The sequence below is a fragment of the Caenorhabditis remanei genome, chromosome IV (assembly GCF_010183535.1).
Source record: "Caenorhabditis remanei strain PX506 chromosome IV, whole genome shotgun sequence".
NCBI lineage: Eukaryota > Metazoa > Nematoda > Chromadorea > Rhabditida > Rhabditidae > Caenorhabditis > Caenorhabditis remanei.
Window position 1 is genome coordinate 17,090,823 of NC_071331.1, and position 12,715 is coordinate 17,103,537.

Genomic DNA, 12,715 nt, shown 5'->3' on the forward strand with positions numbered 1-12,715 from the left:
AATAGTTTTAAAATGCATCTTCTAGAAGTTTTCCAGATCACTTCGTTTCAGAATAACCTTATCTCTCAAGTCAGTTTCCAGAATATCAAGACAGGAACAATCCAAATAAATTTTTAGAAATTCTCCAAAAGTCGTTTCCTTTGAAACCCAAAAAAGAAACAATTCGATCTCTCTTCCAAAGTGTGTGAACGAGAGGAAGATGTCCCATTATTCGTCCTCTATTCCTCCACTTTTCTGGCTTATGACCGAACGAAACTCTCAATTTTCTGACTTCAGCTATATATTTTTTGGAAATGTATCTCATGTTATGTCTTTTGTGGTTCTCTTCTTCTTCTTCTGCTTCTTCAAAAGAGACTAGTTGTATTTAAGCATTCTTTCTGACTTTAGGTTTCAATCGATTTAGAGTATTCCATCTGAAAAGAAGAAACTGATCTTCTGAGTTTCTAATTTCTCCCTTATCATCCCGTTCAGGTGTCCTTCTTTTCCTTGTTTACTTCCTTCCAATTTCCCATTTGCCAACTTATTCTTTTGGAGCAATTTCGCCTAAACGACAAAACCAAATCTCCCCCTTAACTAAAGGGAAGCCGCTTAAGGAAGGCTTACGGAACAGAAAAGAGAGAGGGAGAGCATAAGGAAATATTCAGTTTTAGTTTTCAAGGTCTTACTTGTTTTTCAATTAGAGATGAGTGGTGCTCACTGAGTTTTCATTCATTAATCGAGCTGTGGTTTGGGCAGATTCGGAATGATGTAGATATCTGGAGACTTATCAAATTCAAGACTTTGAACTTTTTTTGAAATGCTTAAAGAAAAAATTTAAAAAACGGAATGTCAAAATAATCAAGTGCTAAGAAAGCGGCTAAGAAATGTTGAAAAATTACAAAATTTGAGAGTGTGTCACTGTGTCAAAGATTGTTCGAGAGTCTCAAATTTCTCAAAAGTTGTAGATGAAGCCTAGAGCTTCAATTTTGTAGTTGACTATGCCTGGGTATGAGTGTACCGTAAAGAAATATTACCTGCCAAAGTTTTCCCCGAGGTTATTGAATATCCGTACAGAAAAGCTATCACATTTATGAAAATGTATGTGATTCGGGTATCTCTGCAAAGCATTGCCAAATCTTATCCAGATACCTTCCTTTCACACTTTCTTATCTTTCTTGTTACTCAAATTTAAGCTTTTACGATAAAAACTCATTTCAATATGAGTAAATCTTAAATCCTTTTTCATTTTTCACTTAATTCCATAGAATTGTTCTTTTCTCCAAAAACAACCCATTTACTTTCAATTTTCCATCTTTCAATCCTTCAACGTAAAAAATAGTAAATAAAGATTAGAAAGAAGAAAAAAAGAAAGATCATGGATGAATTCTGTGTGTGTGGAATGATATAATCAGCTGATCACAATGAGACTTCTCGTAAACTCTCGAAATGAAACGGATGAGTTGGAAGAAGAAACAAGAAGGTGATAGTTTAACATTCCCTCTGTCAATTGAGAAGTCTCTTCGTCTTTTCACTCATCAATTCCAAAGTGCACTAGGTGGAGCACGCGGGAGCCTACTACCACCCACACCTTTAATCGCAGGAGAGGAAGAAAAAGAAGAAACTCTTTTCTTTCTTCTTTTTCACGGCACTCGTTATATATCTTAGAGATTAGTGTTGCCTCCAGGGGGCCACTTGGTCATATAGACAACTTCTGGGTCCTTGAGTACTCTTTTTATTGGGAGAGTTCAACTCTTTTGAAACATTTCGACTTATCTTCATCCTGAAATAGTCTCACTAGTATTGGTGGACATTGGAGACGTTAGGCAAAACCGATACGGCTGTGAATCTAAAGTAACGGAGAGTCTGATTTCGATCCTAATATTTCTTTAAAAATGTTCACAGTTATCAGATTTTCGAATCTCGAATTCAGTGATTTCTCAATTCGGAGTATTCCCAAAAACTGCCCCGTATCCCTTTTCCATGTCAGTATTTCAGAAACCCCTATTTCAGTATTTGTCTTCCCATTTATTTCGAAAACTTTCCCTTCAAACTCTTAATTTTTCCCTCCAACTATTCTCTTCCAATTCCAATGAATTTAACCCGTTTAGGTCTTCTCTCTGTATATAAATGTGAGAAACCGGGAAATGAGAAGAAGTTAGAATAGAATAAGGAATGCAATTTTTTTCTCTTTTTCCCCTTTTCTATGTAGTGTCCTTATTAAATTACTCTCATTTCGGTCTATTTTCGTTGATCTTTTAGTGTCCGAATAAGCGGAAAATAATGTGCAAAACCTCCTTCCCATTGATATAAGATGCTTTCAAAACTGATTCTTTTAAATCTTTGATGTTGAAGAGGATAGAAGAAGAGGGTGGAGGAAATTTTGAATGTTGGAAATCTAGAAAAAGCATCTTCTTTTTTGTCTTATCCGGATTATCTGTGTAGTTTATGCGGGCGGGTCCTTAGTTTAGAATCGGTTTACTGTTTGTCATTTAGACGAGTTTTAATAAAGTTGTATCATATTTTGGAGATGAAAAACAACAGGGAAAGGAAGAAACGAAGTTAGGTGAAAACCATGGGTACGGTACCATCCAATAAAGTGTGAGTGGATTTCTTTCTGAGAAATGTGATTCTCATAGAAATCTTCTATTGACGTAGTTTTCCAAGTATTCAAAAAGACTTATCAGCTACATATCTAAAGCATTGGTAAGTCTTTTAGAAATCAACTGATATTTAAGAGGAAGGGAGTACGGTACTTGGATTACTGAACTGACTTCTGGAAACATGTTTTGATGATCAGGAAACTTACTCTCACTTTCTTCAAGACTTCTAGCTTCTTGAAAAAACAGTATCTGAAATAGTTTGCGTATCTTTCATGATCTTCTACACAAAAATGTTTACACATATTTTCGATTAGAGAGAGTGCTACTCCAAAAAGTTAGCATCTGTAAATAACTAACAACGTCTTCATAGTTTGCCAACGTCAAAATAACGAGAGGGTGGGACTTAGTGATTGGTGTCCGACATCTCTTTTTTGTTGGAACCATCAACATTTTGTGTCTTCATGTCTTCCAGATCAACGGCAGGACCAACCACAAAATGACCAAATTTCTCTAAATTTTTCTGAAAATGCTGTTTTTTAATGATTTTTTGGAAAGATTGACCCAAATATCGTTTTTTTTACGCTGAAACGTATTATTATGGTGAGAATTTGGTGTTTCTGCAGAAGAAATGTGTGCTCATTTCAGTCTTGATCTCAGCTTTGTACTATAAAAACTTTACTGTCAGCTAATTAGAGACTGCCGGTCAATTAGAGAAAATACGGTATTCATTTTGGTTAGAATTGAATCAACTCATCCTGGATCCGCTCTCGGAGTCTGAAATCTCTGAAAATTGAATCTGACATCACAATTTTTCTGCAACAGCCCCTTATAAGTCCCTAATCAAGTCTCACTCTCTCTACCCTAACTTAATTTAAAACCGGCTGAATATGTACTCCATAGCAACCACTCTCCTCACTTTCCTAATCTATTCTCCCCCGTTATTCTCCTATCTTTTCCACTCATAAGGTCTTCATACTGTTCATAAATGGCCTTCCAATCCTTCTCTTCATCCAATCCTTACTGTACTATTACTGTCCTCTCCTTCCTTTTCTCTCTTCATTTGTCTCCCCTAATCCTTGTTCGTAATCCCGATCGTCCCTTCTCTTTCCCCTCCAACTGTATTCCTTTTTCCCCTTCAACTAGTGTCATTCAATGTACTAAACAACTAAACTTTCAAAACTGGGTAACCCCATTTCACTTATGCTCTTTCCACTCTTTTTTCTTTCTCTGCAAACTTTTTTTAAGAATAAGAAAGGGGAGACCATTAAGTTTTGGTGGCACACACACACACACTTTATGGTTGGGTTTCCCGAATAAAGAAGTGAAGTTCATAAGACTTTGGGTATTCGGGGGATAGGCTCAGGGATAGGCTCTTACAGTAATGACTTCCTCAAAGATAAGCCGGAAATGCTTTACTGTACATTTTTTTTTGTTGGTTTTTCCGTACTTGTAAAAAATTTTACGATTACTGTAATCTCTCTGAAACCGGATTAAATAACTCAACTTACCATTAGCTTCTTTTTCAGCTTTCAGATGTTCAGTTGTACAGTATCAGAATACCAGTTTCCTTTTTAGAGAATCTAGTTTCTTTCTACTTCTCAACCAATTCGAAACACCTGGAATTACCCTATCAGGCTTCGAAAAAGACGCCATGCCCAACCCCGCCCCTTTCTTGAGCTTTTGTGGTGATTCTCTCTAAACATAGAAAAAGTACTTCCATATAATCCATGGTCATATATTTCTAATTAGTTAAGAGTGTTCCTTCATATCCTTCATATCCTCATCCACTCTCCTCTTCCAACGCCTACTTTTACTCTCCTCTACTTCTTCCCCAAAATAGTCGTCCCCCCGGCGTCCCAAACATTTTAAAGCCCCTTCTAAACTGCTGTCGTTACCAGTCGAATGGCAATAGAGAGACTTAGAGACCTTCCTTCTCTCACTTCTTCTTCTTTCTTCTACAACGACGTTGACGATGGACTGGACCCCAACCACTACCACCTCTTCGTTGTTCGAATAAATACTCGTTGAGAGTGTTATGGTGGCCACTACTCTAACGTTTTAGTGTTGAAAAGTGGGAGGAAAGAAGAGAAAAGAAGTCTCTCTCTATCTTCACTTCCTTCTTTTTCTATAGTTTGTACTGTTCTGAAAACGTCTCCTTTCGCTGCTAAACATTCTCAAAATCTTCTATTTCGGAATCTTCGGAGATTCGAGATTCATTCTCGATTCCATCAATTATTCATATGAAAATATCCCCCAGTTTCTCGAATTCTCACTCTAAATTTAAATCTCAAGACCACATCTCCAAAGTGTTTGAATACTTTAGTTCCATCTTTCTCGAAACTCGTAAATCTTAATTTTACCTTTCTCAGAAATTGTATTGGGTAGCCTAATTCAAGTTAGAAAAAAAGTGCACTACTAGTGATTAATCATAATTTTATCAACTCAAAAGTCAGGCAGAGTAATAAATGTTATTTCAGAATCAGAGTACATGAAACTAAGTTCTTGATATTACTAACCTCCCCCTAGATTTATAGATTTCCAGTAGAAAACATTTTGCCAAAAAGAAATTTGACTCGAATTTCAGGCCCCGCCATCTAAACAAAAGCGGGTTGTGGTCCCAATGAACTAGTAAGTAAAGAGACGTTTTCAATCAGTTCTGAAAGACATGTCCTAGAAAGTTACCAATTTCAAAGGAATAACTGCTGACTTTGAGACTGTATCCTGACAGCATAGGTTGTCTATCTCTTTTAATTTCTATTGAGAGTCTAGATCAAACCTAGAACTTCTTTTTTGTAGTGAAAAACTGTCCTCACTACTGCCCATAGCATTCCTCCAACAAATTCCTACAGTGATTCCTTCAATTGAATGTGACTGCCCAGAGAGATCTCGAGAGAACTTACAATAAAGTTGAAAACTACAAAATTGAAGCTATTGGATAGCTCTCTGTGTTCTACAATAATTTGAAGATATACGGAAATTTGCGGCCTCAAACACTTTCGAAGTTCGCCGTTTTCATCCAGAAAGTTTTTTAAAAAAGTTTTCAGTTTTTAACCTTTTTAATCTGCTCAATTCACTAAGATTGTGTCAACTCTACTCACCTCTCGACCTGCTTTTATTGTAAAAAGATACCTTCACCTCAATAAACATTATTCCTATCCATCGCTAACCTAAACAATTCTCTCTTTCCTTTCTCTTTTCCATCAAATATCATAATGATCACCTCCTCGTGCTTCTTCTTCTTCTTTTCTCTTTGCAACCAACCAAAAAAACAGTTAAGAGAGGCAAACGAAGGGAAAGATGCGTACGTACAGTACGCATGTTTATGGTCGCATAAAGAGGGATTCCTAGTAACGAAAAGAAGAGAAATATATGACAAAACACCGTGTTTAGGATGTTTCCTCTTCTCTCTCTCTCTCTCCTTTGTACTTTTTTGATATTGTGAACGTTATATTCTTTTCTCTTTTTTCACTCTCTCAATGGTTTAGTGTCAAAATGGAAGTGTACAGAGAGCCGAGATGGCGGTTCGTTCTCTTTTAGGGCTTTTGAAGTTTAAAAACATTTTTGATTGAGTTCGGAACAATCTGAAAAGTGGAGGCACATATTTTAGATCCTCGACTTTGAAGGTAATGTTCCCAGGACCCAATTTCGGTTTTTGTAACATTGCTCTAATGTCACTCCACTCGCCACGACTTCCTCACCGAATTTCGGTTTAGCGCAGTTGTAAGAACCGAGTAAACCCACTAGGTTTTCAAAATGAAGATTCAAAATTTTGAATTTTAACTTTCACAATCCTACACTTGTAAACGAAAACCCAAGAATTCACTTGAAGAAAAAAAACAGAGTCCAGTCCCAGCTATCATCTAACACGAACCAAGCCATCGAGCTCTCTCTCTCCCTCTCATTAACTAAGTTCTCCCAACTAAAGCACTTTTAGTTTCTTTAAAGTGACTATGTCTGAGTCTCTAGCTCTCAGTCTTGAGTGCTCTTTGAAAATGCTCCAGTGGTGGTATCATTTTCAACATAAACGGAGAGAAAAAGGACTTTTTGAAGGCCTTCTCTCTCTCACTAGAACTCTACTCTCATTTGAGATCAACTCACTTCATAAACTCATTTCATTGCCATATCAAGTACCATTCGAATGTCATTTCATACTGTTTGTCGAGGCAGAAGACACCCATTTTTTGATTCAAAACGAACAGCTCTTTTTCTTCTTTTCTTCTCCTTTCTCTCCTTCCTACCATCCAAAATTAGTATTCTTTGCCTGTTCTCATCTCACTCTTTTCTCCTATTCACCCCCACCCAATTGTTGTCTTTTCTCTTCTTTTCTCTCCTTTGCATAACACAAAAAACGATTCGATCGTATTCAAACTTTTCCTTGTTTAGATGACACGCTTACACACATTTGGTACCGTACCCACAGCGGGCTCTTTTTTTGTTTCAGGCATTATGAACGAATGGGGAACATCAGCTCTTCTCTTTTTAAGTGGTTCGGATTGAATCATGACTGAGTGATGACATTATTATTGAAGTCTCTAGGTTATCATATAAGTTTAGCTGAAACTTTTATGGTTGGAAGTCTTGGGGTTTCTGAAATCTTAGTAGGGATTTTCACTTTCAAGTCTCAAAGCTTGATTCATTCTGCTATTGAGCAAGCGACAACTCAAAGATTCAGATTCTCCACAAACCAGCCTTATAAGCTCATTCTTAAAACTTAAACTCATTGATAGCTTACTAGGTAATGATTAAATTTGAATCTCATTTCAGAACGCGCAAAAGTCACGCCAGACTAGATTGTATGACTCTCTGAAAATTAAGATTTCTCAAATCCCTTTTTCTGTTTTTCCCTTTCTTATGATTGTATTCTAGCACGAGTGCCCTTCCCAGTAATTGGATTACTGAAATAGGAAATACAGTATCCCAGTCAATTATAGATCTCTCCCAAAACACTCTTTTTTTGAAAATAGTCTCGAGAAATTCTAGAATCTCATGAATTCGAATTCATATTTCTGTTCAATGTCTCTCAATTCCAGCAAACATGTTCATAACTCTATTCCACTCTTTCCACTCTCTTCCCAAATAAAAAGTTCTACCTTCCTTCGCCTCCATCACAACCCAACATCATCATCCAATGTGTTAGTAGTCAAACTGTGAAATAGAAATAAAAAATCATTGGTTTGTTGTATTAGTGTCTTTCCTCTGCGTCGTCTCACTCTCCAATAGAGTCGTTTCCAACAACTAATTCTATTTAATGCCCTCTCACAAATTGGACAAAAATGTCGATAATGAATAAGACCTTAATTCTTATCACAAACCATTTAGTACTTCTTCCAAACTACTACCGTAACCTACAGTACTCTTCTTGACCTTCATTGTCTCTCATTGACCTTAAACAAAGAAGTTAAGCGTATTTCTCTCCCTTACCTTCCCTATTTGCTGCCAACTGATCAACACTAATCATTATCACTTTTTCCTAAATTAAACCAATAAACTCGCTTATTTGCTTATCTACCTTCACCTGCTTCCCTATCAATTCTCGCTGCCCATTTTTGCATTCTTTTTACTCAAATATACCACTTCTTAAATATCTTCTTTTTTCAGAATGTCATCAGACACAAAGTACAAATATGCAGTTGTCAGGATACCAGAGAATTCCGTCGTCGATTTCTTCTCTCTTATTGTGAGTTTTGCACGTTTATTTTCCTCTTGCAAGTGGTGTCATATTAACATCTTAAAATATGTGGGAAATTTGGGAGTGTCAAAGAAAGAAAGTTGAAAAATACTGTATCTAAAATAACGTTTTTCGTAGAAATAGGGTTCTAGGATTTCCAGAAAGTCTCAAGCTTCGAAGAATGTTTGGAATAAACCTAGGGTATCGAGGCCTCTCACTTTGAGCAGGTGCATCTATTCAGAAAGAATTTCTCAATTAAATTTAAAAGTTCAAAATTGAAATTATGTGTTTGTTTTAAATAAACTATAACTATCACTCCATGATATCTTTCTGAAACAACTACAAAATGAAGCGGATCATGGTTTATTGAGGTCATCCCATTGGTTGAGAAAAAGAAAAATTAAGAGTTTTCTAGAGAACGCATTTGCTGTATTGATCAGTGAAATCTTTGTGGAATCCCATCGTAGTCTCATCCAATAATCCACGTTTCTCAAAGAAATTCAGCATTACTTGATGGACGAATAGGTATTGATGATCTGTCTTAAAAGAGTGTGTGATGTATTTTTGAAATAAAATTATAGTTATACCTGAACAGAATTGTTTCGTTGCTCACGAATCTTCTGAAGAATCTTGTCGCTTTCTTCGATTGTCTGTCCATTTATCAACTGATCCATCACGTATTCAATCATTACAACTGATCCGGTGCGACCGATTCCAGCAGAACAATGAACAACTATTGGTCCTCTGAAATAGATCAAATTATGAAACAGTAACCAAAAATGAATCCGTTTACTTGGACACTCTCGCCTTTTCCAATAATTCCAAAATGGCATTATCAGCTGTCGGAACTCCACGATCTGGCCAGTCGATCCAGTGATAATGAGTTGTTTTCAATTTTTCGCAACCGGCTCCTTCAATTGTCAACATTGTTTTGGTAACCTTCGCACTGCTGCTTTCACGAAATTTGATCTGAAATTCCAGTTGACAGTCGTAGATTCAGAAACCAATACGAACCGAACTCGACGACTCAAACTTGACTGTAACCTTCTGACCCTTCTCTTTAAATGTCATTGTGTCTTGTTTCTCTTCAGTTGGCAAATATTCGTAGCATTTTTTCGCGCCCTTTTCAGTGTAGTTGCATAACATGAAGATGGTCTCAACACGGTCCTAAAGCAGTTTTCTCTAATTCTTCTATTCATTTAATGAATCCTCAAACCTGCAAACACATGTACCAAAAGTCAGCACAAGTCTTCTCAAGAGGTGCCTGAGTACAGATAAAACGTTTCGGATTCGTCGGAGTTGCCACGTAGTTCGCATGAATGTATTCGTGAGGCCAGTTTCCACCCAATTTCACACGATTATTATCAAGACATCCGACATCTTTATAACGATTTTTCCCGTGTTCTTGAGCTTCTTTGAATGCTTTCATTTTACTGAAATCGTTAAATCTTTTCATTGTGGCAAAGTCAGAGCGCAGTCCTGTTGGACCCTTTTCCAATGTTCTCGCCACGAATTTAACGATCTGAAATAGGGATTCAGAAGCTTAGTGAGATGTTGTATCACCTGTTTCCGTTCCCGTTTTCTATCAGCAGTCGTTGGTTCATCGAATCCAGTATTCTTTTGACTCTGCTCCTTTTCCTTTTCACGAATTGTTTTGCTCCGACTTCGATTCTCTGCGAATAGTTCCAGATGGGAAACTCTGTAGAAAGAGAACTCACTTTTATTCGAAGACATTTTCTGGTCCATTTCTCTCAAATACGAACCGTTCACAGCGGTAACAAAATATGGGAATGAGTGAACAGAGAGAGAGAGAGAGAGAGACAAATGAGACGAAATGTTATTTTGTTAAAAATCTACACGTGGGCTAGTGAAAATAAATTAATTGGATTAAAAATAACAGAAAAAAGAGCTCACGGAGAATTAATTGAAAAACAGAAACGTCAAAAATAGGGCATACGGGCACACAGAAACACCAACATACAAATCATGACTGAATTTTCCGATTTTCGATGGAGCATTTATTTCATTTGATCTAAAAATAAGTTTTATGAGTTGAACATTTCAATAAACTAGCTGCTTCATTTCAGGTACATTTGATGAAACTCTGTTACAATTTCAAGAGGGTTACTGTAGAATCCTTATTCAAATTTATGATTTTCAGGTTGCAAAAGGATATTCAGACGTTTCATTTGTTGCTTCACTGGCTCAATGCAATATGAAAGATGACCCGAATGACGATCAACCAACAACTTCAAATTCCGTTAAAGAAACAATAAATGACGACGAATCGAATTCTGAAAACAATAAATCGTCTCCGCCACGCCGCCAATCATCTGGATCTCAACCTCAATCAATCTCTCGTCAGAATCTAACTCCGAATATCAAAACGGAGAATTTCGATTCGTGGACTCCAACAGCTCCATCTTCTAATCCGACTCCTGATATTCTATCAGCTGGAGGTGTTCCTGCTGAATTATTGACGAATTTGTTTGCCAAAGTGAGTTGGAAATAAGGGGAAAGAACGGTTTGGTTTCTAATCATATTAATGAGTTTTGATTGAATTAACTACACTTTCATTTTGTGATTCTTTATTCTTAATTCTGAGTTCCTGTCCCGTATGAAGTTACTTCATCATTAAATATAATTCGAATGAAATGCGGCCATTCTGTCTGTTTCAATTATATTTTCGTTTCTTGTCAACCAAATTCACGCTAACTGATAACGCCGTTTGGTCACTGAGTTCTTGTTTTGAACTTCTATTTTATCATTTCGAGAATTCCATGTTTTGGGAATACAGGTGGAAGGTCACTTCTCATGAAATACCAAAAGAAGTTACTTTTTCTCTGATTATTCCCACTGGTAGAAATAAGATGTCTTATCCCTATTTTGCACTCAAAATAATCAAATAATCAACTCGTCCTCTGTCCATTGTCTTCTTCCTGACTAACACGTGTTTTTTGTTTTCAGAATAACGGAACCGAACAAAAGAAACCAATATTTGGATTCCAGGCATCAGGAGTTGATTTCGATTTATCAAACAATGAATGGCATGAAAACTTGAAACTATCGAATGGACATTCAGCTGAGAAGTTTCATCCGTATTCTGGAAATCCCAAGAATGTGAGTTTTCTTCTTTTTCCTTCGATTTTTGAAAACAAAAGAATTTCAGGATTCTCCACTGCAAACTCGAATGAAAGGATGGCAACGAGAATATATAAAAGAAGTGATAAAAGACAGTCATTATCCGACGGAAGACGAACTCAGAGATATCGAATTGAGATGTGATTTGAGCAGAAAACAGGTTTGTTCAATTCCATTTCGTTATGATTTCTCCAACTTCGACTATTCCAGATCCTCCGATTCATCGCGAAACGATTGACCAATCCGAATCGAAAGCCACGTGTCAATCATCATGACGAGAAGCGAAAAGAGCAAGAAGAGAGAGATTCATTGGGAGATCAAGAAGACGATTTACGAGATAGTGACGTCACTAATTTACATCACATTCTGAGTTCTTTACAGGAGACAACCGCCTAGTCATTTTCATTTTTCTTTAATTCGCATAATGCCTTTGCATACAAAATAAATCTTGTTTTTTGAAGTTCTTCTTGTTCCAAAATCACACTGAAAATTGCATGCCGGAAGTTTCGAATCTGGGAACTGAATATCAGTAAATAAGAAAGTTTTAGTTTTGATTGTTTATTAAAACTTGCATAATGCCTTAGCATGGGAAATAAAACGTTTTGTTTCGAGAAATGAGTTTAAAAGCCGAGAAAGACTGAAAAGCTGCGCTCTTCTAACAAACCAAGGCGATTTTTGGGCAATGATGATTGGAAAGAATAAGGAAAACAAGATTTAAAGCGATATTGTTTGCAAACAACTCAAGTTTTTGTTCAGAAAATGAAAAAAAGACCCAAAGCTATCCAGTTATTACATGGGGAGCGAGTGGTTTACAGATGAAAACGAATCACAACTGAAATCTAGAGAAGGGGTAGATCATAAAGATGTACTCGGGAAGAAAATGAAAAAGAGAGAAGATGAACAAGAAGAGAAAATAAAACAAAGAAGAAGGGAAGGGACATTCTCAATTGAAAAATAGAAAACGAGGGGATGATTGATAAGTTCTCGAGATTTGTAATCTGAAGAGAAGAAAGAGGGATGGGATGAATATATCATAGAAAATGAATATGACTTATGACTTTTCGAGAAAAACTGTGTTTATTTTGAAAGGGGATTTTGTGGGAAGTTGTACCCGTCGTATAATTAATGGTATAAGCTCTGAGGCGTCTATTTGCCAACAGGGACAAACTACCAACCAACCGGGAAGAAAAGGATGAACAGGAGAATTTTGATGAGAAGATAGTGACTTTGTGACAGGAAATTGAGAGAATCAACATCTGACAGGGGGATATAAAATACTACAAGATAATGAACAGTGGGTTAGAGAGTACACATAAATAAATAAGCT

General features: G+C 36.6%; 2 protein-coding genes across 2 annotated transcripts; one reads left to right on the plus strand and one right to left on the minus strand.

The window, feature by feature from the left end:
- Nucleotides 1-8,178: 8,178 nt before the first annotated feature.
- Nucleotides 8,179-11,784, plus strand: GCK72_014764 (uncharacterized protein; the record flags this gene model as incomplete). The annotated part of the gene is made up of 5 exons (XM_003108316.2): nucleotides 8,179-8,256; nucleotides 10,409-10,744; nucleotides 11,215-11,367; nucleotides 11,417-11,548; nucleotides 11,599-11,784. The coding sequence occupies 5 exons, from the start codon at nucleotides 8,179-8,181 to the stop codon at nucleotides 11,782-11,784; spliced, it is 885 nt and encodes a 294-aa protein (XP_003108364.2).
- GCK72_014765 (uncharacterized protein) lies at nucleotides 8,659-9,993 on the minus strand (the record flags this gene model as incomplete). The annotated part of the gene is made up of 7 exons (XM_053730447.1): nucleotides 8,659-8,787; nucleotides 8,835-8,991; nucleotides 9,041-9,216; nucleotides 9,262-9,414; nucleotides 9,464-9,680; nucleotides 9,767-9,920; nucleotides 9,966-9,993. The coding sequence occupies 7 exons, from the start codon at nucleotides 9,991-9,993 to the stop codon at nucleotides 8,659-8,661; spliced, it is 1,014 nt and encodes a 337-aa protein (XP_053585219.1).
- Nucleotides 11,785-12,715: the final 931 nt, after the last annotated feature.